At 37.9% G+C, this 25,462-nt stretch overlaps 2 protein-coding genes across 14 annotated transcripts in view; one reads left to right on the forward strand and one right to left on the reverse strand.

Moving 5' to 3' along the window:
* Window positions 1–16,796, forward strand: ppfibp1a (PPFIA binding protein 1a). The gene is made up of 25 exons (XM_084111878.1): window positions 1–144; window positions 5,764–5,845; window positions 6,856–7,061; window positions 8,056–8,145; window positions 8,323–8,436; window positions 8,579–8,689; window positions 9,275–9,367; window positions 9,813–9,930; window positions 10,818–10,879; window positions 11,098–11,182; window positions 11,870–11,946; window positions 12,253–12,329; window positions 12,626–12,677; window positions 13,234–13,390; window positions 13,528–13,657; window positions 13,752–13,883; window positions 13,974–14,124; window positions 14,243–14,351; window positions 14,517–14,605; window positions 15,000–15,119; window positions 15,219–15,344; window positions 15,424–15,612; window positions 15,727–15,885; window positions 15,963–16,028; window positions 16,116–16,796. Exons 2-25 carry the CDS (start codon window positions 5,782–5,784, stop codon window positions 16,191–16,193), a joined length of 2,655 nt encoding a protein of 884 aa, XP_083968004.1. The 5' UTR covers window positions 1–144; window positions 5,764–5,781; the 3' UTR covers window positions 16,194–16,796.
* Window positions 13,653–25,462, reverse strand: part of LOC311081338 (uncharacterized protein) — a 20,292-nt gene continuing 8,482 nt past the window's right edge. For 7 of the 13 annotated variants that reach the window (XR_014605857.1, XR_014605858.1, XR_014605859.1 and 4 more), the window contains 5 exons: window positions 22,833–22,930; window positions 17,828–17,924; window positions 16,805–16,899; window positions 16,095–16,164; window positions 15,879–16,026 (listed from right to left, as the gene is read on the reverse strand). Coding sequence is in view for 1 of the 13 variants with exons in the window: in XM_084111879.1 (XP_083968005.1) it covers window positions 16,809–16,899; window positions 17,828–17,916; window positions 22,832–22,930; window positions 23,900–23,926 (306 nt within the window). In the remaining 12 variants the exon portion in view is untranslated. Of the gene's footprint in view, window positions 13,864–15,396; window positions 16,165–16,804; window positions 16,900–17,827; window positions 17,925–22,131; window positions 22,659–22,831; window positions 22,931–23,899; window positions 24,276–25,462 lie in introns of those variants that run through there. The other 6 variants (XR_014605856.1, XR_014605866.1, XR_014605865.1 and 3 more) reach the window with 6 other exon arrangements.

Below are 25,462 nucleotides of genomic sequence, written 5' to 3' on the forward strand. Positions count from 1 at the left end.
TTTTTGAGAGGAGACGCGGGTTCAACTCAGATGAACACATTAATATGAGGGACGCTGGGGAATATCTGTTGATTTCGGACACATACATCTGTTGAAGAAAGTTTATAATTTCAAATAACTTTAGGACCCTCGTTACATTTGAAGGTAAGTCATTTATGATATTTGAAAAAGCGATTAAATAATAATAACGCACTTCATCAGTATCGCACCTGAGAGTCATTTGCTCGTTTTAAGATAAGTTAGAATGATGTTTTTAGGCTTTCATTTGTTTACTTACTCTTTGTCTTCTTTTTATCTTACCTAATTATGGGTTGCAAACATTTTAAATGCACTTATTTTATAAAAGCATTCGTACAAAACTCAAAATTGTAATGTCTGTTTTTACCTATTCACATTTGAAGATCTTAGTGATCACTAGAGGTCTTCCACTTTTTTGTGAGTTAATGCTATCACTCTCAGAAAAAGAAAAAAAAGTGTAAAAATTGGATCTTTATGGGAAGCCTACAACAGCTTATCACTGGGGCAGTACCCTTAAATAACGTCTTTGTACCTTTTTTACCCCTAAAAGTTGCATATTAGTACCTTTTAGAGTAGCAATATTTACCTTAAGGTACTACTATGGGCTTCTTAGGGGTAAATAAGGTACAGTGATGTTCTTTTATGGCTACTTCACTGACAAGCTGTTGTACCCATAAAGGTATGATTTTATTTTTTAACTTTTTTTTTTTTTTTTTTTTTTTTCTGAGAGTGAAGGGGCCAGAGGAACTCTTTTTAAAAAACTTGTGAATGTAGACATTGATTTGCAGAGCAGAATTTGCTTGTGGGTGTGACTCTTGGTTGTGCACACAGTAAAGTAAAGCGCTGTCTGGGTAGTACTGTAAAAACTAAACCTGGAGTCTGTGTATATCCTGTGTTTACTGTGACTTCCAGGGTGGAACTGTGGCCTTTCACAGCGAAAAAAGGTCAGCTATGACATCAGGGACTTTTTTTTATTTTTTTATTCTTCAAATAAAAGACCCCAAATTGCTCCCATGTAGGCTTGAAGTGTGGGTCAGATGTTTCCTATCTTGTCCTCCACATGTTTCCTTGTATTCATTTGAACAAATGACAGACCAGCTACAAAATGTCAGAATCAAAGCCATATGTAATGTTCAAAATCTTTGCTGTTGTGAGTGATTGAAAGAAAGCTCTGTTGACCATCATGATCACACATATGATCACTTGTCCAAGTCACAGAAGCGCAGTGTGTGTGAAGTTAAGGGTAGTATACATTTTTATTAAATTCACATAACGTTTTATAAATTTGGATGAGTTTTTTACCTCCATAATCCATTCTATTTTTAATAATATTAATGATAATGCTAAATGTTCCCGTATTGAATAAGAATGCATTTCTGTATTGTCGAATAAGGGCTTTACTGACGGGACTGTGGGTTGGATAAGACCTAAATGGTTGATGTACGGTGAGTGAGGTGTCTCTGCTCTTCATCAGCCGACAGCTCACGTCTCTTTAAGAGGGATGCTGCTAACATTCCTTACCTTTAAAGCACTTTATCAAACCAAGTGATAAGAGATGGGCTAAGATTTTACTTACAATCAGGAACTCAAAGCATAGGATTTTCTATGTGGAAATCTAAACTCCCACACTCCCACATCCAGTCAATGATTAGTAGCGAATGGGATCTCAACACTAGGAGCTTTTTTAATGCTGAAGGCCAAATACATGTCACATCAGTGTGTTTGTATAGCTCAGTAGCACGACCCATCTGAGGGGTTGGTTGTATTTAGGACTAGGCTCAGCCTGGATAACGGCACGGGCAGTGGGTTGTTTTTCTTTCAGACTACCCCCACTCCATCCCCTATCTCCACATCTGGCCAACGTCAGAGTATGTAAATAAATAAAAACGACTTCTACCTTTGTACGCGTAGGGCTGTCTGGGCACTGAGCCAATCATTAGTTGTCCCTCCTACAGTGCTTTGGTTAACAACCCTTTAAGGGAATATGTGGTCTGCTGATTTACTAGCAAAACATGTGAATTAATCTGACAGTAATTTGGCCTGAGGGCGGACTGTACGGTATCTATGTTTAGAGGAAGCGCTGATTGTGAAGGTATGTGAGAGGGAGCGCACATCTGGAGGAGTTTTTCAGGCATAGGGAGAAGGGGGGAGGGTCAGGGTCTCGATGGAGCTGGTCATCTGGGTCATGGAGCGATTGGTGCATGGCACTCGTATAGAGAGTGGTGAACCCGATCTGTTAAGAAGCTGAAACAAAACATTTAGTGCTATGGCCAATTAAGTCAATCCGACTTTTTTTTTTTTTTTCCTTCTTTCCGCATGGAAATGTAATTCCTCACTCCATTTGTGCGTGATTAAAATCTGCTGCGTTCACTACTGGAAAGTATTGTTCAAAAGGTTGTGTGGAGCCAAAGATCTCTCCACACTATCATGAGGGGCTCGCTTTTATCCATATGATTTTCCGTCCAAGCTTTGTAAAATGGAAAATCAAAATATCCATGAGATGAACAGAATGGAGCTGGTTCTCATCAGAGATGGAAACACAATATATGTGGTCATACTTGGGTCAGAATGTGAATGCAGAGAAGGTAAAGAGGATACCTAACACTATTGTAAGTAAAAAAAATACTGTGCAACGCATCTGGGTTTCATATAGTGTTGAATTATTATTGTGTATTCTTAAACTAGCCAAATTACATCCCTGATATATATTTTTTACACTTCTAAAGCAGAGAATCAGTTTTTTAGAGTTTCTCCTTGCACTATTTGGAGAAGCTGCCAGAAGTCCAGGGCTTCCCCATAGGAAGTGATGCAGGCAGCTGACTAAATACAGCTCCTTTTCCCTCCAGGGATGTGAAGAATGTTTTCCGTTAGCCAAAAGTAACTTGAAAAGCCGTGGATTTCAAGTTGAGACGGACCTTTACCTTGGCCAGTGTTTCTACAGGTGGTAATGGGTTCTGGATGTCAGTTCAAATCCAGTAGATCATAACTTACCCTAGCACTTTTTCATATTAACCAGTGAAGTTTCGGTGAGGTTTTAGGCTTGTTGTTGCTTTGTGGTCAGAAGCTTGACTTTGTCATGTGGGCTCTAAAACAACTTTGGTTAGAAAAAAGCTACTCGCCATATCGTCGTGTATTTTGAACAAGCATTGTAAACAAAGGACTCATTGATTTAATAAAATCTGATATCCATAAACAACGCCCTGGCCAACTTCTCTTGCTAAATAAAAACTGTGAGTGACGTGGGCCGCTCTCGCCCTTTCTGCAGTCCTCGTTGATCAGATAAGTGCATAACTGAATAGATTCGTGTTAGAATGAGAATGTAGCTTGTATCTGTTCTCTTTCTCTGGGGGTTGGTGGTAAACAGACAAACAATGACTTCTGTGTTTAGTTGTTGAGATTTTCAGCTCTCTTGCCCAGTCAGTAACAAAATTAAAAGGGTAATTTGGAGTCTTTTACCCTATTCTGTGTTGGCTTGTCTTTGTGAACAGTAGTGCACAGCATCTTGTCCTATATAGAGATGGGTCAGTATAGTTTAATAGTTGTTAACAAGTTTTCTCTCTCTTTTTTTTCTCTTATATTGTTTTAGCATGCTAAGCTTTAGCTGTTTGCACGGTAAAACTCTGAAAAGTTGTTCATCGACCTTTAAATCAACATTGTAACATCCATACACATTTAGAAGGACGTCTTTGGCCATAGAGTTGCATCTCTGTTTCCTTCCATAAGATCATAAGAATGCAATGCAACTAATAAAATGGAAAAAAAAAAGTATCTTAAGATCCCTGTAATCTGTTTTCACATCCCTTGTCATATAAGCCTGAAGTTCACCCATTCTTATGCCAATATTAATTTGATTTATTCGTATTTCTATTCAGATTTATTTTAGTAATTTTAGTTATATTTCAGGTTATTTCAGTTTATTTGCCAAGGCAACATTTCAAACTTAGTTTTTTTAATTAGATTTTTTTTACATATTTTTTTTCCAGCTGTATTTCAATTTAATGAAAATGACTGAATAGTTTTAGACAACAATAATGACACTGTCCTGCATACCTTAAGAATCGTAGTATGGTTTAGTACTTGTTAGCACATGTGAGCAGCTGCACATGCATGTTTTGACATTTGTTGCTACAAATTTTTAGATTCATCATAAGTGAGGCATATCCATCTATTCGTTTTAATTTGCCTTGCTAATATAAATTCCTTTTGGAATGGTGATTCCATGATTCATTCAGGGATCTAACCTCTTGGGCGGAGTAGTGAAGCTTCTCTTGGCCTGTGAGCCAATGGCACGAGCATGTTGGTCATGAAGGCTGTGGGACTTTGATGGTCTGGAATTCCAAGCATTCCAACACACAGTGCAGAAAGTCCTGGGAGAATTGTGCCATTATCCCACACACACTTAGTCCCCCCATTCTGCGTAGTAAGACAGCAACTCATCATATTAGTGCCAGGGAGGAGAGAGAACATCAGATAGATGGATTTGTTCCCTTATCTTTTACTAAAATTGGATTATGGATCAACTTTTTGATCAGATATATATATATATATATATATATATATATATATATATATATATATATATATATATATATATATATATATATATATACAGTACCAGTCAAAAGTTTGGAAACACTACTATTTTTAATGCTTTTGAAAGAAGTCTCTTATGCTCATCAAGCCTGCAGTTAAAAAACAAAACAAAAAAAAAAACAGTAATATTATGAAATATTATTACAATTTAAAATAATGGTTCTCTTTTTTAATATACTTTAAAATGTAATTTATTTTTGTGATGCAAAGCTGAATTTTCATCAGCAAGTACTCCAGTCTTTGGTGTCTTATGATCCTTCAGAAATCATTCTAATATGCTGATTTATGATCAATGTTGGAAACAGTTGTGCTGCTTAATATTTTTTTATAACCTGAGATACTTTTTCAGGATTATTTGATGAATAAAAAGTTAAAAAGAACTGTATTTATTTAGAATAGAAATCTTTTGTAACAATATACACTACCGTTCAAAAGTTTGGGAACAATAACTTTTTTTTTTTAAAGAAATTAGTACTTTAATTCAACAAGAATGCGTTAAATTGATAAAAGGTGATGGTAACGATTTATATTGTTAGAAATGTTTTTATTTTGAATAAATGCTGTTTTTATGAATAAATGCTGTTAACGTTTTACTCATCAATGAATCCTGAAAAAAGTATTCCAAAAAAATATATTAAACAGCACAACTGTTTCCATCATTGATAATAACTGAGTATCAAATCATCATATTAGAATGATTTCTGAAGGATCATAAGACACCAAAGACTGGAGTACTTGCTGATGAAAATTCAGCTTTGCATCACAAAAATAAATTACATTTTAAAGTATATTAAAAAAGAGAACCATTATTTTAAATTGTAATAATATTTCATAATATTACTGTTTTTTTTTTGTTTTTAACTGCAGGCTTGATGAGCATAAGAGACTTCTTGCAAAAGCATAAAAAATAGTAGTGTTTCCAAACTTTTGACTGGTACTGTATATATGTATATATATTCTGTAGATCAAATATATATATATATATATATATATATATATATATATATATATATATATATATATATATATATATATATATATATATATATATATATATATATATATATATATATTCTGTATATCAAATGTCTGCACCACTAATGCCATTTGAAGAGTCGTGTCCTTGCTTACCTCTGAATGTCTCATTTGTAGGTTTCAAAGAAGGTGATCATGATGTGTGATGCCAGTGAAATGTTGGCAGCTGCTCTGGAGCAGATGGATGGCATCATTGCAGGTACAACTAAATAAATGGAAAAAAATACTATGCACAAAAAATATTCTTTCTCTTCTTTCTTATGTGTACTATTTGCAGCTTTACACAGAAATCAACTGTGATCATGTTTATACTACAATAGACAGAGAAACAAATTATTTGAATGAATTTTAAGAACAATGCACATAAACCCACGAAGGGAATGCATTTGCACTGTGAGTGTTTCTGCAGATTTGTAAGAGCGAGATTATTGCTACATTACAAGCTTTTTCCACTATTTCAGCACTGATGAAATCTAATGCTTATTCAGTATGCGACCACAATACTGTCCATCTCTGGGAACTTCAGAGAAAATGAATGTCTTTGCTTGGAGCAACCTTGAACTTTATGCTTTCCCATTCACTCTATAATTATGGCAGCGGACGTCCCTCTGTTTTCATCATCTTGCGATAAGCCATCCGAGTTGTGCGGTCACAGTCATCCAAGCTGTGTAGTATTATTTTTATTTTCTGGGGAAAAGTGCTAAAAGTGGCGACAGCAAAACATATAGATTTAAAGGTGAATTCTCCCAAAAATTGCATTTAAAATAAAATAATTTCAGTTATTTACTCACTCTATTTTTTTTGTTTCAAACAAATAAGCTGGTTTTCCCCCAGGTTTTACATTTGTTTTTCCACTTTATTGATTGAATACATTCCAAAAAGGACACGCACAAATCACATTCTAACAAAAGCTCTGTGTGATGAACCAACAAATTTCAGTCATTAATCACTGATAATCTTCATCTAGTATTATTCTAATACTGCAGGTTTGACATTCTGACATCATGACGTTCGGTTAGGGCCAGTGATGTTTCTTTAGAATTTAAAATGTTAGAATTTTTGTTTGTTTGATTATTCAAATTTCCCATAATAAAATAAGATGAGGGTCATTCATTGCTGGGTAAAGATTAATTTTTATCATTAACTGCCCAAGAAATTTCACTCATCCCTAAATCCCTTTACTGATCCTCATTCCTGCACTTGTCTCAGGTTCTAAGGCCATGAACTACACCAACGGCCTGTTTGATTGTCAGTCACCAACTTCGCCGTTCCTGGGCAGCCTTCGGGTGCTGCATCTCCTGGAGGACCTGAGGGCTGCTTTGGACCTTATGGATCCAGAGGAAAAGCAGAGTCTGCGCAGTCAGGTTTCCGAAACCACAGCTGAGGGTCTGATGGAGTGGCTGCAAGGACAACTGGTGGGTTTCCATCAGATTTTGTTAAAGATGCATCTGTTAGGTGCTACTACAAATATAGTCCTTATCAGTTATGTTGACCTGTATGTTTTAATACACAATTTAATTTAGGTTTAAGTGGAAACAAAAATCATGTACTGTATCAAAATCCTCTTCAAATCTCTCTCAAACCGGGACCCGACCTGGATATTGAAGACTCCACATATTATATTTTTAATATTCTCCCTCACTCCTCTTTTCATAACTAGTTTGAGTAAATTTGGACTCATTGATATAAGCTGACCCAGAGATAACCTGTGTGGTACAAACAAAGTCAGTGCTGATTTGTCAGCCTGAAGGCTTCAGTGATCTGTTACTTGTGAGTCTTTTATTTGCATCCAAATGAGATGACCTAACATAAAAATCTTTAATAGAGTATTTTTATTTATTTAATTTTAAGAATAAGCATTGCAATTTTTGGCAGTAGTTTTGTAAACTCTACCTGTTTGATGCAAAAACTTGCTCTGAAAAGAACAATACCAATGACTCTCTTTTTTGTAAATATAAAATGTATTCGTCTGTATGTCTGACGTTTTTCTCCCTTTGCATTTTCCGTCCTTTATTCCAGCCATGATTCATTGGGATTAAGCACATTGTAGCTCCCCAGCCCCTTTTTCCATTTCCAACCTGAAGCGTGCTTGCTTTACAAAATTTCCACTCCTGGGCTTCAAAATCTTGCTATGTGAAAACCTTTCACATGCATCTCATATAGCAGAGTATCATCCGTATGAACCCCACATGACTCACAGATGGCAGCATGTGATTTCTCTTCCAGGTCCCACTGGCATTTTCCTGTATATGGTCATTTCAGTTCATTTGACTGTGTTTTGTTGACTGTTTAGACTCTAAACAGAGCCTGCTAATTCAAGGATGCACACCAGACCTTATTTGGGAGTGCGTTTCTACATGTTTTATGTAGAATAAATCTATTTCTAACACTAAGCATTTATGTTTCCAGACCAATGGCCATGGATCTGCAGCAGGGGATTTGGTCTACCAGGAGCGACTTTCTCGCTTGGAAAGCGACAAAGAATGTCTAGTGCTCCAGGTGTGTTGTCAAAACCAAGTCGAGAGACTTTATGGGTTGTGTGGGATTTTCTTGTCGGATTTGAAGTTGTGCACTGCTGCTTTCCTATTGGCTGTCAGTCTGAATACAGCCATTTTGGTTTCTAAATGTCACACATCATTACACAAAACTCAATAAATATACACTCTTATCCCTCAGGTAAGTGTTCTGACTGACCAGGTGGAAGTTCAAGGAGAAAAAATAAGGGACCTAGACTCGAGCCTTGAGGAACACCGCATGAAACTGAGTGCTACAGAAGAGTTATTGCAGCAGGTGTGTGGGTTTATAATCTTATGCAATAACAACCTATGTCCAATAACAAAAGTGCACAGCATTTAAGCAATTTCTTGTAGGGGTGATCAGTATTGAAGAAATGCATTTCCCAGAAAACTAATATCTAACTTGTATTGTGTAGGAGCTGCTTAGTAGGAGTGCTTTAGAGACGGAAAAATTGGAACTGCTGACCGAGGTATCGAGTCTGAAACTAAAGCTAGCCGCTGCAGAAGGGGATTGCAGAGAAAGTGAGGTAATGAGCACACATTAGTACCTTCGCCACTGTGAAATTTCAGGGACCCACTGGCCTAATAAATTACAGTCTCCAGTAATTAATCAGAACCTTAAAAGTGCACTCAATGCAAAACAGAATGAACTGTACTGACAACCTGAACATTTAATGAAATTAAACCTGGCTATTATGGTTTGACCACCCTGTGGTTTCCATAGTGGCTATCATTGCTGCTTAAGCCTCCAGCTTCAGGGTGAGAGTGAAACTCTTAAGTGCCAGAGCCATTTCCTGTTATAAAACTTTTTTGCCCGTTTGAGTCCAGACTACACTGGTCTCCATTCAGCTTTCTTTTACTTGCATGAGCCCAGGGGGAGATTCAGTTTCAGAAACCAGAAATTCACTGTGGACCAAAAGAATGGGATAGGTTTCCTCCACGTTAGATGAAAATATAGATTTCATTTTAAGTATGCTTTATGAAGTTCTCCGTTTGTTTTTTCGTATTTTGTCTATCGTTCAAACAAAACTCAAAGCATCTAGCATTGCATGTCTTTTAGCTTTTCCATTTGTGTACAAAACTCTTCTTGACTCTTTGACTTCTCTCTTCAGGGTCTTTATCAGGATGTGAAAGACATGCATTTTAAGTTGACTTCAATGGAGAACGAGAGACAGGAACATGAGAGAAGCCTCAACTCTACCAAAGTAAGAGTGCCTCATGGTCAGGTGATAATTTATACAACATAAGATTAACAGCACTGAAGTGTAACAGCTAGCACTTGTTCATGAATCACTTAACCACATAAGAGAAATCCTTGTGTAGTTCACCCTGACCTAACAGAGTTGCCACTGGAATGTATCAATCTAATGAACGTTATCCTTATGCTCAAAGCTGGACAAATTCATATAAAATCATGTCTCTTGCTCAATTTTTTTTTTTGCCACTCAGTGTCTTTTTTTTTCTTAGACCCTTTAAATGGCATTTGTTCACACTACATTATAGTTACCCATTGTTTTCTAGTTAATGCATTTTCTGTGCTGCGTTTTAAATCAAGAACTAAGTCAATTTGGCTTTGGCACAGAGTGAGCTTATTTTTAGTTCTTAAATTGGATGTGCTGAGAGATGTTAATTTGGGTTTTGATTGATCAGGTGGAGCTGAAATCACTACAAATGCAGTTGGAAGAGAAAGAGCAGGCACTTAGAAGACTTCAGGACCAGGCCTTCCCAGAAAACCCAAACACAGAACAGTCACAAAGCAGAGAAAAAGGTACAATATGACCATACTGCTATCATCAACATGTTAACGTTCATTTGCAATGTAACTAGAGTGGATTCAAAATCAAATTTAACCCTGAATGGGAAGATGAATAATAAATATTTAATCTCCATATACAATGGAGAGTCCAATAATGCACTTTCTTCTGTATACAGAGATGCATTTTTATATATATATATATATATATAGAGAGAGAGATTCTGTGCTAAATTGTGATCGGTATGAATCAAATCCAATGATCGACATATTTGTTTACTGTCTCTGTTCATGATTTTTGTATTCTTAATCATTATTTTGACCTGCTGATGGACACAAATATAGTGGATGTACAAAAAAAGTCACATGACCAAAGCAGATAAAGTAAATTAAAAGCGTGGTCTCAGACTTTTGGAGTCCACTGTATACGCTATATAAATTGAGCCTTGCACAGATGCATTTTACAGCTAATAAATCCATTTGCAGCTGAGGCTATACACTTTAAATGGATGACACAGAAACAAAAACATTTTAGCGTAATGGAGAAACAATCCCTGCATGTTGTAAGAAAGAAAAACACATTGTGTTGGAATGTATGAAGTATGAAGGTTTGTATAACGCATGTCCAGACATGCTTTTTGATTGATGGTGACCTGATTTTGGCTGCAGACTCTCCTGCTCTATTAACTGTGCTTTGCTGGATGTGCTTGTATTGTCTCACAATATTTATTCAACACTGCAAATAATTTTTACTTCCAGCAGGCTGGGTAGAACAACAGTGCAGTCTCTGGGGTATTTATTTTAGTGCTTCCAGAGGCATAACGATGTTGTCAAAGGCTTCAGTCGTCTTCTGAAATGTTTAGCATGTTGAATGACATAAGATGTTGTTTTTGTGTGTTCAGAAATGGAGGTGCAGAGAATGAGGAGTACTGTTGAGTCTTTGAAGGCAGCGAATGAAGAGAAGGTAGAAACAATATAATGTCCTGCTATTTTGCTGTGACGATCACATCAACCACCTGCCAGCACACAGATTACTTCATTTCTAATTAAACCATGTCCACGTTCTTTCTAATTAAAAAATCTTTGTTTAGATGCATGTATGTAGAAGATGTTATATACACTATCATTTAATAGTAATATTTGATATTAAGTTTCATGGTGTTTTAATCTGAATCTTTTTAGGATCTTAAGATAAAAGAGCTGCACCAGTCTCTGATCCGTTACAATAGAGTTCAGGATATGGTGATGTCTCTGCAGGTTTCGAAAGGTGAGGTTTCCATAGCTTTCTTTTGATTATACATGATTTCCTTCTGCTATAATGTAAAACCACTGGTCTTCAGTGGGTGAATCTCCTGTTACCATTTGCAAGTTACTTGCTGTTAGTAATATTTTAAAAAAGGTACATCAGCTCTTTTATATTTTCTTTGATATTGTAGTGTTACTCAGCCGTTGTCATGAAACAAACTGCTTGTTGACAAAGAAAATATATGCAGTCTTCGAGGTCATCTATAACAGTGGATCTCAACCTTGTTGACTTCAAGGAACCCCCCATTGTCCACAGCAATATTTAAACATACCCCCCTCACAATTTCCATCCAGTAAAATGTTTTGGAGCTTGAAATAACATAAAGATGTATATTCATTATAAAAACACCAAAAAAAAAGAAAGATAAATATCTTTATTTTTTACTCATTTGTAGTTTATTTTAATGCTTGTTTTGTCTTATTTCAACTAATTTTAAGAAAACTTGAGGCCCTCTGGTTGAGAACCACTTGTCTAGAGTGATGTGAAATTGCTCAGTTTGTATCACTCGCATCTACTTTTCTTGTGTCTATGACGTTTAGGCAAAAGATTATTTAGCTATTCAGAATATTTCTCAGAAAGCTTTTGTTTACATCCCAGTCTAATAGCTTGTCTGACTTACTCTGTCTCATGACTTTGCTGTTTTCCCAGACAAACCCAGGGAAGAGGACACAAGAGAGTGCGACACCGAGACGGTCTCCACAGGAGGCACAGAGGAAACTGATGAAGTATGAAGGGTCTTACACACACACACACACACACACACAGACAGTTATGATCACAGGATGTTCCTCAGACTTCCTTTTAAAGCCCCTTCTTGCAGTACTTTCATTGTGATGGTCTGACAGAGAATAACAATTTAACCATAACCCTTTGACGGGGAACGTCTCTGTTGTTTTTGTTTGGGAGCAGCATCCTGTGATTCCAGGCCATTTCAACCCTGCCTGCTCCTTGTTCATTGAAATTTGAGTCCTCAGGGAAAATCCTCCTGGCTGCTGTTCTCTTGTGCATCAGTGTTGTTGTCTCTCTCACAGCCTCAGCTCATTCCATGTTCAGAGCTGCTCCCTGAAGTCCACCTCATCGGAGTGACCGCACTCGGACCCACAGACAGGTGTGTTTACTTACTGTACACATCTTTTATTCAAAGTGTGTTGTATTAATATGTTGACTGAAACATAAATAATAATAAAAATACATCTAAGGTAAATATAAGAATTTAAAATTAGCCAATTAAAAAATTCATCCTATTACAGTATGATCTTCAGGGAGAATTAGTGCCTTTATTCAAAGAGTAACGGGATACCTTTTTGCACTCTATTCTTATTTTATGTATGTATTTGTATTACATGAATTACTATATAATTAATGTTTGTGACTGATTTATTTTTTGCCATTTTTCTTTTTCAGTGTCTCTGCAGTACAGCAGCCTGAAAGTTCTCGTTTGACAAGCAATAATGAGGTACTAACTTAATTATTTTAGAAATTATAAAATGTATATTTTACGAGGTTCTGTAAAAATGTTGTAGACTGCATATTCAGCTTTCTGGCGCCCCCTGTTGTTTAAAACTCTTTTTTGCACACAAAAGCATCACTGTCCTCATGGTGAGCACAACGGCTCCCCCTACAACATCTCGCCATACATGACACAAGCAAGTGTAATTAACTACAGTCGTCAACATTTGAAGTGGATCAAAACCTTTCAACATAATGATACATGAATTTTGAACAATACCCGTTCTTGTCTTAGGACAACTTTGATTAGCTTCTTTTATCCACTTCAAATGTTGACTACTGTAGGTCATTGTGAAATTAGATCAACATGAGTCTGACAAAAACAGATATTTACAATAAATATGCCACTTGACTGCATTGGACACATTTTATGAATGATGCTGATTACGAAGCATCTAATTTGTGTTTATGTACAATAATCACTTAGGAGGTTTATAAAATCAATTGTCAAAACGTACACCATCTTAACCAAGACCTTTAAACTTTTGCTTGTAATATTTTAGGATGAAACCAGTAAAAATGGAGGCTCTCCGTCTGTCTCCCCGACTCAGCCCGGCTCAGGGGGGAGTGAGAGTTTTGGCTCTAAAAAAATACGTTCCTCTTTTGGACGTGGCTTTTTCAAGAGCAGAGGAAACAAGACAACCAGCACCCCCAATCTGGGTGAGTATAAAGCGTTATATAAAGTTTTCCTTGAATAATTGAAATAATATAGCAATTTTTTTCATATTACAGTAAACTTGTGCACCTTTCTTGGCACTGTTTTTGTAATATTAACCCTATTCATGAATTATTGGCAGTTGAAGGAGAGCGCAAGGGGACGGAGCACTTGGATTTGGCAGGAGCACAAACTCATAAGCCGAAAGCATTAGAGACACTCTCTCCTGAAGGGAAGAAGAAATCAAAGGGGATCATGAAGTTTCTTGGAAGGTCTTTTTTTAATGTCTTTGTTAATATGCTAACAATAAGCTGCACTGGTTATGAAGATATTAACTCTTATGCACATGCTTAATCCCTGCATCAGGATGAAGAGAAGCCAGTCCACGTCCTCTGACCTGGACGAGTCTCCAGAGTCAGAGTTTAGGAGAGGTGGAGTCCGAGCTACAGCGGGACCCAGGCTGGGGTGGTCACGTGATCTGCAGCGAAGCAATAACAAGTACATACAGTTTGTTTAAGGAAGTTATCGTTGGAGTTTTTTCTTTTGTTCACGAGGCAGGATAACATGTATTGTTGACGTCTCTCTCAGCGAGCTGGACAGCCCATTTTCACGCTGGAGTAAAGAGCAGGTGTGCGAGTGGCTGCAGGAACAGGGACTGGGCTTGTACATAAATCATGCTCAGCAGTGGATCAGCTCTGGACAGACCTTACTCAAGGCGTCTCAGCATGATTTGGAAAAGGTCTCCTTAACAGCCCTACATTTTTAAATTTGCACATACTTGACTTTTTTTGTCAATATTTCTTTATATAACTTCAGTTTATTCTGTGTGCTGAATGATATTTGTCTCTGTGCTTCAGGAACTGGCCATCAGAAATCCTCTACACAGGAAGAAACTGCAACTGGCTCTTCATTCGCTGGGCTCAGAGGAAGATGCCATGGGTAAACTGGACTACAACTGGGTTACGCGTAAGTTACAACAATCAGTCATTTGCTGTAACTAAAAAGATTAAGCCTTATGTCTTTGAATGCAGTTAATTACAAATGCTATTTAGGACTGATAGACCTGGTAGTAGGGATGCACCAATAACATTTTATTACAGAGTGCAAGTACTAACATTATTATTGTAAAAGGATGGCTGGATGACATCGGCCTGCCTCAGTATAAATCTCAGTTTGACGAGGGCAGAGTGGACGGGCGCATGCTTCACTATATGACTGTGGTAGGTGTCAGATATATATGTGTGTGTGTGTATGTTTGGAATCATTTTTTAAATGAATATTTTTAATGTTTTTGTAAGAAATCTCTTGTTTAGTGTTACCAAGGCGACATTTATTTGATGATAAATATAGGAATATTATTTAACTTTTTTTTTATTTAAATATATTTATTAAATATACTGTTATTTTATATATTTTAATTTTATTCCTATGATGGCAAAGCTGAATTTTTAGCAGACATTATGCTAGTCTTCAGTGTCACATGATCAGAAATAATTTTAATATGCTGATTTGGTGCCTCAAGAAACTCTTATTACTAATGTTGAAAACCGTTTTTACTGCTTAACATTTTTGTGGAACCAGCAATTCTAAGGTTCTTAACATTTCTTGGGTTAGGATGACCTGCTGGGTCTGAAAGTAGGCAGTGTGCTTCACCATCTCAGTATTAAGAGGGCCATCCAGGTGCTACGCATCAACTGCTACGACCCCGACTGTCTCCGGCGCAGACCGACAGAGGTAGCACACCCTGACATCATGCTACCATGCACACTTGGCTCCATTCGCTTACAATATTATGACTTTGACTTTTGCTCCATTTATTTCCTTTTTGGTTAGAATAATGCCACACCAGCGGAAATCTGTCAATGGACCAATCACAGAGTGATGGAGTGGCTTCGTTCAGTGGATCTGGCAGAGTACGCACCCAACCTGAGAGGAAGCGGAGTCCACGGAGGCCTAATGGTACATACAGTGGGGAACATGGTACATGATGGTACATAAAGTTCCTTTATACCTGTTTTTTTTAACTTGCATTTCTCAGGTTTTAGAGCCTCGTTTCAATGTTGAGACAATGGCTCTGCTTCTTAACATCCCACCAAGCAAAACACTGCTGAGACGTCACCTTGCGACTCACTTCCATCTCCTGATCGGCTCAGAGGCACAAAACCTGAAACAGGAGCATCTCGAAAACCCAGATTACGCCGTCCTCACAGCCACAGCCAAAGTTAAGGCAAGTAACCGTAAGCGAGGCTGCCTCTGAACTTCCCTTATATATGTAATACAACACTAAATACCTGTTTGATACCTTGTGAAGTTTTACCTGTCCTTTCCCATCCTCTTTTAGCCAAGACGTCTGTCATTTGGAGGTTTCGGGACATTGAGGAGGAAGCGACATGAGGAGACAGAAGAGTATGTTTGCCCCATGGATGTGCAGATGCCTCAGAGCAGCAGTTTTCATAAAGGCCTCTGCGTATACGAGGGCAGCTTGGATCAGCTGGAGCAGGTATAGGCAATTCCATTGACCAGGATACAATGTATGTTGTTGCTGTTGTTTAAATGATGTTGTGTATCTCTGTGCAGATGGAGGACTCTGAGGGCACAGTGCGTCAGATTGGTGCCTTCTCGGAGGGAATCAACAACCTGACTGTAAGACAATCACATTAATACTCCAGCTTACTGTACGAGTACCGCTGTTCTCTCAGTTGCCCTTACCTCAGTTCCTGTGTTCTCCAGAGTATGCTAAAAGAGGAAGAATCCTTCAGGGAAGCATCCTCCCGTTCACCTGAAATGAGCACCTATGATGAAGACTAACATAACAATCATCACTCAAGTCTGTAGCTGTGAAATTTCCCGACAAGCTGAAACTCTCCAGCAAGACACTGATTTTACAATGAAAGCAATAAGCTCCACTCACAGTGAAACTCAGAAGAGTTACACCATAAATATACCGTAACTCAAACAGTATTTATAAGTGTTTCACCAAGCTAAGACCAAAGACTACATAGAAAATCAGCTGTTAGGTCTTAAAAAAATGTTGTCTTTTATACTCTAGGCTATTATTATGTGACCATTTGCTGCATGTTTTCACCATTTTTCTATGTGGTTACATCATTTTATTGGGAGGGAAAAGTTTATTTTGCCTGCAAACTCTTGATATTGTTATGCTATAACCATATCAGTGAATACCATGTACTATGTACTGTTTTATGCATGTGTGTGTTTGTGTGTGAGTGTCAAAGAAATTCAATTAAAATATTTTTTTTCCAAATCCAATCTCTGTTTTTTAGATGATGCAAGTTAGTTTGTCTTAAGTTCACTCAAATGGAAGAATATTATCTATGGATCTCTGCCATTTGCACAGCTTATGTGCCAAAAACAATCTGTGAGAATCTAAAAAAAAAAGATATGTGAAACTGCTATACCTGTCTAAGTGTTAAGCCAGGATGTAAGAGAAACATCCATCAATCCATTCTTCAAACCGCTTTCCCACTGGAGGGAGGTCCACGGCAATGCAGACCTGAGAAAAAAAAAGGTCACACAGAGAATATAGGGACCAGATGCTGTAGCCTCCTTTACCAATACATGCATAAAATAACATTGTCATCTCTGGCTCAGTGGGTCAAGAATGTTTTTCAATTAATTATATGCAGAATAGAAAGTTATTCCATGTACATGTAGATTAAATTATTAGTTTAACCTGTACATTGTTAGGCTGATAGCCAACAGGAAATAAATCTAAGTGATCTAAGTGAAAGTTTTGGGTCATATCCTACAACTGCTTTAGTTTATCATAGCATCACAAAGCTATCATTAAAAAAACATCCTCCAACACAGACTCAGTGGATAAAGCGTTGCAATCACAGAGACCTGAGTTCAAACCCCACTATTGTTCACATTAAATTGTTGTCATTATAACCAACAAAGTGCCTGAAACGCCAGCCTCAAGTGTGAAAGCCACAGTGGTGCAGTGGTTAAACACACACTCTGGTGATGAGGCTTGTGATAGAGGCGAGGGTTCAAACCCCAGTTCAGCTTTTAAATCACAGAGATCCTCATCCAGGTGAAAAGTGAAATATAAGTTCCAGCACATGTCTCAGCAAGAGATCTGTGGCTCACAGGTAAGAGCGCTGCCTCACGGGTTCAGAGGTTGCTGGTTCGAGTCCAGCCAGATCTCCGTGATACGAGTGAATGGTGTATGTGTGAAGGGGCGGGGATGTTTCAGGTCCCCCCCCGAACCCCGCCACAATGTCCAGCAGGGGTTATGCTTCTTGATACAATGAAAAAAAAAAAAATTTAGCTGACTAAAAATTTTGGCCCGCCGTCCCTTCCCCACCTATTTAGGTTCCCATCATTTGCTTTGTAAAGGGGCGACCCTCCAAAAAGAAAATTATGGGAACCTACATGTTTAGCGCCAAACAACAACATTCACACGTTAGAAGTCTTACCCGTCCATCAGCAGAAGTCCATCATTACAGTGAATGTCTGTCCACACGCCCAGAGCTCTGCTTCTGATGACTGGACGCTCCAAACACATCCCGTATTCTGTAGAGGAAACATAAACATAGTTATTACTTCATATAGTATATCGAAGTTTTGAATTTTAAGAATTTTTAAGAAAACAGAATTTTAATGTTAGTCTAAATTATAGTTGATAAATATAAGATGACATGTATGTTATCACTGCCTAATAGACATATTTAAATATCTTGCACACAGCAACAAACAGCAGGAACATTAAAGATCTATTTTATAGCATGAACATCAGCGGGTGATTATTTGAACACTTATAAAGTTAAAGCAACAATTGATTTCTTCTTCTAAAGCTGTCAGTGAGTTCAGCAAGAGAGCAGCATGTAAACAAAGTCTGATAAACTTAATAGAAGATGCGACTGCCTTTTAAAACACGATTTTAGGTAAAAGACAGCATCGGGGTTATCTGGAAATCTGGCTTTTAGTGTTCGCGTGGAAACGCATTAACAACAACAACACACTGAATTTGTCATAGCATGAATAAACGCACAGAGGCCTGCAATAACATCTCACAAGACAGAATGAAGTATGCTTACTTAACTAAAACTAAATAACAAGTGCAAGTGCAAGTGCAAATGCAAAGAATAAGGACTTAATAAGGATAATGCAAGGGACATGCAGTGCACTGTGTGTAGTTACTTACAGGTCGCGTGTCACTCGATTCCTGCAGCTTTATCGCAGCGTGTGTCGGTTTTATTTGTTGATGGGCTGGTTTAGTAGCATTAAAACACTATCACAGAGCTGTCATCCTCAGGATATGTATTTAAAACGGTCTAATACTCCACGTGTTGCAACAAAACAACATCATGTCGTCAAACATCCGCAGGTGTCATACTGAACGTGAAGCCGCTTACGCCGCCTAGTGGAGCGGGGGAAAACTGCGCTTCAGTTTCTGCCACACAAATCGTGTTAGAATTATAATGCCAGCAGTTTCAAAGTTGTTTCGAATAAAAAATAAAAAAAGTCATGCATACTTTAACATATTCATACTCAAGCAAAAGTCCTCATTTATTGTGTTAAATGTGTATAAGGCAAATGACCAAAGGCTCCCTCTTGTGGTCAACAAGTGTATCAACATTAATAAATGAAACGAGTCGACGAACAAGGCGGCCAGTCGAAGGTGAGAGTGAGATTTAATTTAATGTATTTTACAACAAATGTATCGGTTTGTCATGGCTTCGACCAGCAGAGAAACACGGGTCTATGAGTTTCAGCAGATGAACCAGATCAGCTCTCAACTGATAGGGTAAAACTGTTGTGTTGAACTCAAGCACATGCTCAAAGGTAAACACAGAGAAAACACAGGACTAAAGATCTTCCAAAACTCTTTTGGTTGGGCAAAGTAGATGTGAATTTGTTTTTGTTTATGTAAATGAATGTGCATCAAAATGACTGTTAAATGACATAAAACGACACATATTATCATATCATAATGCTAATGTGTTTTAAAGGTGTCTCCTGTTAAATCTTGTAACTGGTTATCACAGCAGGAGATCAGATGGATTCACCGGCTCCTCCTTGAGGAGAATCTGATCCTGAGCGGTTCTCAATGTCTCTATCTGAAGCTCTGGCTTATTATGGCTGGAGGAGGGCGACAGTGAGCAGGGGAATATATTCACCACTTGGATGTTAGGGGGTTAAGTCAGCCTAACTGATCTATAGAAAGACAAATGTGAGTTTTTTTAAACAAATGTTAAACCGTTGCTGTCCTGGTCGGAGGGATTGATCACTCTTCAAGCATTTATTGGTTATTTGATTAAATAAATATACTTGATTAAAGCCTGTATCAAAATGACAGTTGACATACATTATATGTAATCTACAAACTAATCACTGCTATAACAACTAAAACTTGTGATCCCCCCCCCCCTCACCTCACCTCACCTCACCTCACCTCACCTCACCTCACCTCACCTCACCTCACCCCTCACCTCACCTCACTAAAGCCCTGCATTTCAGCCCGAGCCCGACGGGCCCCGACTTTTTTACGCCCCTAGGGCCGGGCTTCGGGCCAATTTTCACGTCATAGTTCACATGCGGGCCGGGCCTCGGGCCTTTTTTGGGATATCCTTCTTTTTATATTTTTAGACATTAATTAAAAAAATATGAGAAGTTGACGTCGACGATAGAAAAACAAACATAGAAAGACGTTTAATAACCTCATAACTTTCATAATCTTATAATTACACTGACATATGATTGACATGACAGTCGCACGCACGCACGCACGCCGGAAGGTTTCCCGTCAGCGCGACCCACGATTCACCTCATGTGCAAATAATGGAGAATATTAAGAGAAAAATCGCGAGTGATACAAGAGGACTGGGTTAAAATCTTCCACTGTGGATGCTATTCTTTTTCTCCACGATGCTCTGTAAGAGACTGTTCTAACTTTTCGTTTGGTTTTCGTTTAACTGTTGGAAACTACTGATGTTTTTCGTTTTTCCTTTAATTGGACTTTTTTTTCGTTTAACTGTTGGAAACTACTGGAAAAAAGAATGGCCATGTTCTGTGGTGCATTTTTGAGGTAAGATAACTTGCAAGTTTGTTTTTGATTTATTTAATTTAATTTGTTTAGATTGTAGGCTGCTGCTCATTTCGTTTGCGAGCGCTGTTGCGAGCAGCCTGTGAGCCTGCCTCAGTATTTCAAAAAAATTTACTCACTGTGGTTTAATAAATAAACATTAAACTAACTGTCTGTGTGATATGATTGAAGTGTTTTTATATCTATGGATTTTATTGTAGCTCAGTAAAGTATTAGCGTTGATTTGAGAGGCTAAATTGATCAAACATGTTTTACTCGCTGTTGGCTCGGCTTGCTGGTTATTTTTTTTTATTTTTTTTAAATGCTCCAAACATTTGTCTAAATTAACTTAATAAAGAAATGAAAAGAAAAGAAACATAACTAACAAAACGGACATATTTTAATGGCAGTCTGCCGCTGTGAAAAAAAAAAAAAAAAAAAAAAAAACGGGCTCGGGTCGGACTCGGGCTGATAATTCTGATGAGCTGTCGGACACGGGTCGGGCTAGGGCCTGAGCGTCTCGGGCCAGGGCCGGGCTCGGGCCTAGATTTGAGGCCCGTGCAGGGCTCTACACCTCACCCCACCCCACCCGAGTGAGATCTGATCAGTGTGTCAGCTGCTCCCCCTTGTGGACAATAAGTGTTTCTGCATTTACATTTGAAAATATCAGTAGGTGCAAAGAGACTGAAATTGTGTCTAATCCTGCTCCTGATGAGCCACTTTCCTGAGTTTAGCTCCAGCCTGATCAAAAACACCTGAAGCAGCTAATCAAGGTCTTCAGGGTTACTCGAGACTTCCAGGCAGGTTTGATGGACTCTTTCTAAATGAAATAAAAACTGTTTGAATAAGCAAATAAGGTTATTTATTTACATGTTATGTGTTTATCAGTTTGAGTTTGAAGAATTAATAAAGTTCTCAGTGACAATTATGATTGTAGATTTGTTTCAATATCTCAGTTTCATGCGTTTAATTGCATGACTGATCTCTGACTTTGTGGTTTGCTGATACATTGAACATTTTCCTCCACTTTTTACCACAGCAGTTTATTTTGAGACAATTTCCACTAAGGAATTTTTGACAAAACTCATTTGATATCAGCACCTAGTTTAGAATATTTTTAGTTCTTGAAATCACAGAAGGTAGTTTTAACAAAGCAAATCTGTTTCCATGAGAAAGACAGAAATGTTGACGCGTTTAAACATGAATTTAAATTAAACTGAACGTCTAAGAGACACAAAATTTATCACATTACATTATCACACTACTACAAACTTAGTGGATAATCGTTCATTCATTAAAGCCTTGATTCTAATCCCACTATTGCTTGTGTTGAATTGATATTGATGCTCCAGTGAAACTAAACATTACAAGTTCTGTGGCTCAGTGGTTGATGCTTGTCTATCTTTCAAAAGACAACTTAAGTCACATGTCAGGAGACAAAGTCCTGCGTTTCAATCTTGAGAGATCATGATCCCATGTTAAATTGTTATTGATGCTTTTGCTAATCTAAACACCAATGCTAAAACCACACTGGCTCAGTGGATTATTTAATGAACTATCATTCATGAAAGTCCAGTTTCTAATCCCATTAATATGAGTGAAACACACCTCTCAGTGTGAAAGCCACAGTGGTGCAGTGGTTAAACACACGTTCTCTGCTGGTGAAGCTGAGATAGAGGCGAGGGTTCAAACCCTGCTATTGTTTACATTAAACTGTTGTCATTATAACCAAGAAAGTGCCTGAAACGCCTGCCTTGAGTGTGAAAGCCAAAGTGGTGCAGTGGTTAAACACACACTCTGGTGTTGAGGCTGAGATAAAGACAATGGTTTCAAACCCCACTATTGTTTACATTAAACTGTTGTCATTATAACCAACAAAGTGCCCGAAACGCCAGCCTTGAGTGTGAAAGCCAAAGTGGTGCAGTGGTTAAACACACACTCTGGTGATGAGGCTGTGATAGAGGCGAGGGTTCAAACCCCAGTTCAGCTTTTAAATCACAGAGATCCTCATTCAGGTGAAAAGTGAAATATAAGTTCCAGCACATGTCTCAGCAAGAGATCTGTGGCTCACAGGTAAGAGCGCTGCCTCACGGGTTCAGAGGTTGCTGGTTCGATCCCAGCCAGATCTCCGCGATACGAGTGAATGGTGTATGTGTGAAGGGGCGGGGATGTTTCGGGTCCCCCCCCGAACCCCGCCACAATGTCCAGCAGGGGTTATGCTTCTTGATACAATGAAAAAAAAAATTAGCTGACTAAAAATTTTGGCCCACCGTCCCTTCCCCACCTATTTAGGTTCCCATCATTTGCTTTGTAAAGGGGCGACCCTCCAAAAAGAAAATGATGCTAACCTACATGTTTAGCGCCAAACAACAACATTCACACGTTAGAAGTCTTACCCGTCCATCAGCAGAAGTCCATCATTACAGTGAATGTCTGTCCACACGCCCCAGAGCTCTGCTTCTGATGACTGGACGCTCCAAACACATCCTGTATTCTGTAGAGGAAACATAAACACACACATTACTACATACTGAATAACTAAAACATCACAATCTAAAAGTTAGTCTATATAATAGTTAGGCTAAATGTAATTGACTACATAAATTTAAGTCCTAAAGCTGTACAGTGTAAAATATATAATACATAGTATGAATGCTGAATCAATAATAATATTTTGGTTCAATCTACTGTCCTTATAATTAAGCTACTGTCTTACAGGCCACAGAACTACAGGAACATAAGAAAGAAATAGAAACAAACACCCTTCAGTTGTGAGTGCTGACCAAAAAAGAACGAACAGATGTTTTTTTTTTGTTCAATGCAATTTTTACATTATTTGGAACTTTTAAGGTCATGATGAGGTTTAATTCACCATAAACAATTAATAAAGAAAAATAAGATTACAAATATAAGTGTTAACGGGTCATAGGTAGTTATTTAATAGCTAAATTATAGATTTTTATCTAAGGTTAGACTGCAACAACAGAAAAAAAAACAAGATTCATGCTTCATAATATGAATACCAGAGGACGATTCATTCAAAGATTATAAAGCCATTGCAAAACAACAATTCATTCGTTATTCTAAAAGTCTGACAGTGAGTTCAACAAGAGAGCAGAATGCTCTACAAAGTCTGTGATAAACCTTCATAGAGGATGACCTTCATTATAGCCTTCATAACTGTCAAATAACAAGACTTAACGTTAAAGACCACAACAAAATGAACGTTTAGTGCGTTTTAGTTCATGTTCGTTCATTTTATAGTCACAATAAATGCAACATTCAATCATCACAATATGAATCTAAATAAACTGACATGAGCCCTGCTATGAAATATCAGAAGAAAGCAACAACACATAACTACTTAAAACTTAAATAATGATTTAAGAGCACAGAATAATGACTTAAAGTCTTAATAATAAGATAATGCAAGAGAAAAACACTTTATCTGTAGTTTACTTACATGACAGTTGAGTCGCTCGCGTGACATCTTTGCTTCCTGAACTTTATCGCAGCGTGTGTCGGATTTGTTTGTTTATGGGCTGAAATATGTGTCGTTGAGTGACATTAAAACACTGTCATCTGCAGTTTATATAGTTTAAACGGTGTGCACGTGTTGTGGCCACTGTAACAAGCGTCATGTTGTCAAGCATCAGAAGCTGTCAGACTGAACCTGAAACTCGCTGACGCCGCCTAGAGGAGCGGATGGAAAACTGCACTTCAGTTTGAAACGACATGATCGAGGCGGCGGCCAGTTGTAGGTGAGGCTGAAATATCCATTTTCAAATATTTTCCGAAAAATCAATGATTTTGTCACGGTCTCGACCAGCAGAGCAACATATATCTACCAGTTTTAGAAAATGAACCAGATCAGCTCTCAACTGATAGGGTAAAAAGATGAAATGTGTTGAACTCAAACATGTGCTCAAAGTGCTTTTCTTCTTTTTGTAAGTTTTTTTTTGTATGTTTAAAGTAGCTAACTCGGAAGGTACCTAAATTGCCCCCCTAAGGGTATAAATCTACAGACATATATACATTTACACACAGCAGATAAGATATAGTAATACATCAGTAAGTTCAGAAGTTGATATTCAGTCCAACAGCATTGGGACTTTTGTGTCTGAGTTCCAGACAGACTGTCAGATTATTGTGGAGATTTTACACCGACTCTTTCTGCAGGTTACATCGAGACACCAGTAGTTGGCGATAAAGTGACATTCATTCATTAACGAAACAAGTGAGTGACTCAAGAATCATTCATTCAACTGATTTGTTCAAAACATGATTCATTCAGCCATTGCAGGCAGAGAATGTGTCTCTATGAGCCAGAGCTGATTTTAGACAGCATTTAAACACCGTTAAGTGAAGTATAATATCGGTCAATGCAAATTATTGCAGAAATGTTTGGCCATGGAGACAAGTAGTCTGCAAACAGGTCATGGATGATCAATTATTTGTCCTACAATTTGTTTTACTGACTAAATACAGCATTAATGGGATCATGCACTTTCAAATCAATGCAACATCTGGTAAATAACCTCTTGATTTTTTTTCGTATTAGATGACTTCTGTTGGAATGGATCTACAGTGATGATTGTTTGTAGAGCTCAACTCCAGTCCTGGGAACCACAGTGCTGCACATTTTGTTTTGTCTCTCTTATTTAATAGCAGTTTTAGTTCATGCAGCTCTGAAAACGTGTTGATGATTTGAATCAGATCAGATGTATTAAATAAGAGAGACAAAAATGTGCAGTGCTGGAGCAGGATCGAGAAATACAGGTTTGCATGAGAACTGAATCATGGGAGGAGGATGAGTGTGTCATCTCTGGGTGGAGGAAGGTGGTTCTTCACCATATCCTCTCTGATGAAGCCTTGCTTGTACTCACAACCTCATGAAGTTGATTATTGGCCTGTCCCAATACCCACACTTACAGTCTTGGCCACTTGACAGGAAGTTAAATGTACAAGACTGTCCTGGGTCTAATAAATGCCAAAGCTCATTGCCCTTAATGGACACTAAATACAC

The sequence above is a fragment of the Abramis brama genome (genome assembly GCF_963993115.1).
Source record: "Abramis brama genome assembly, chromosome: 4".
Taxonomy (NCBI): domain Eukaryota; kingdom Metazoa; phylum Chordata; class Actinopteri; order Cypriniformes; family Leuciscidae; genus Abramis; species Abramis brama.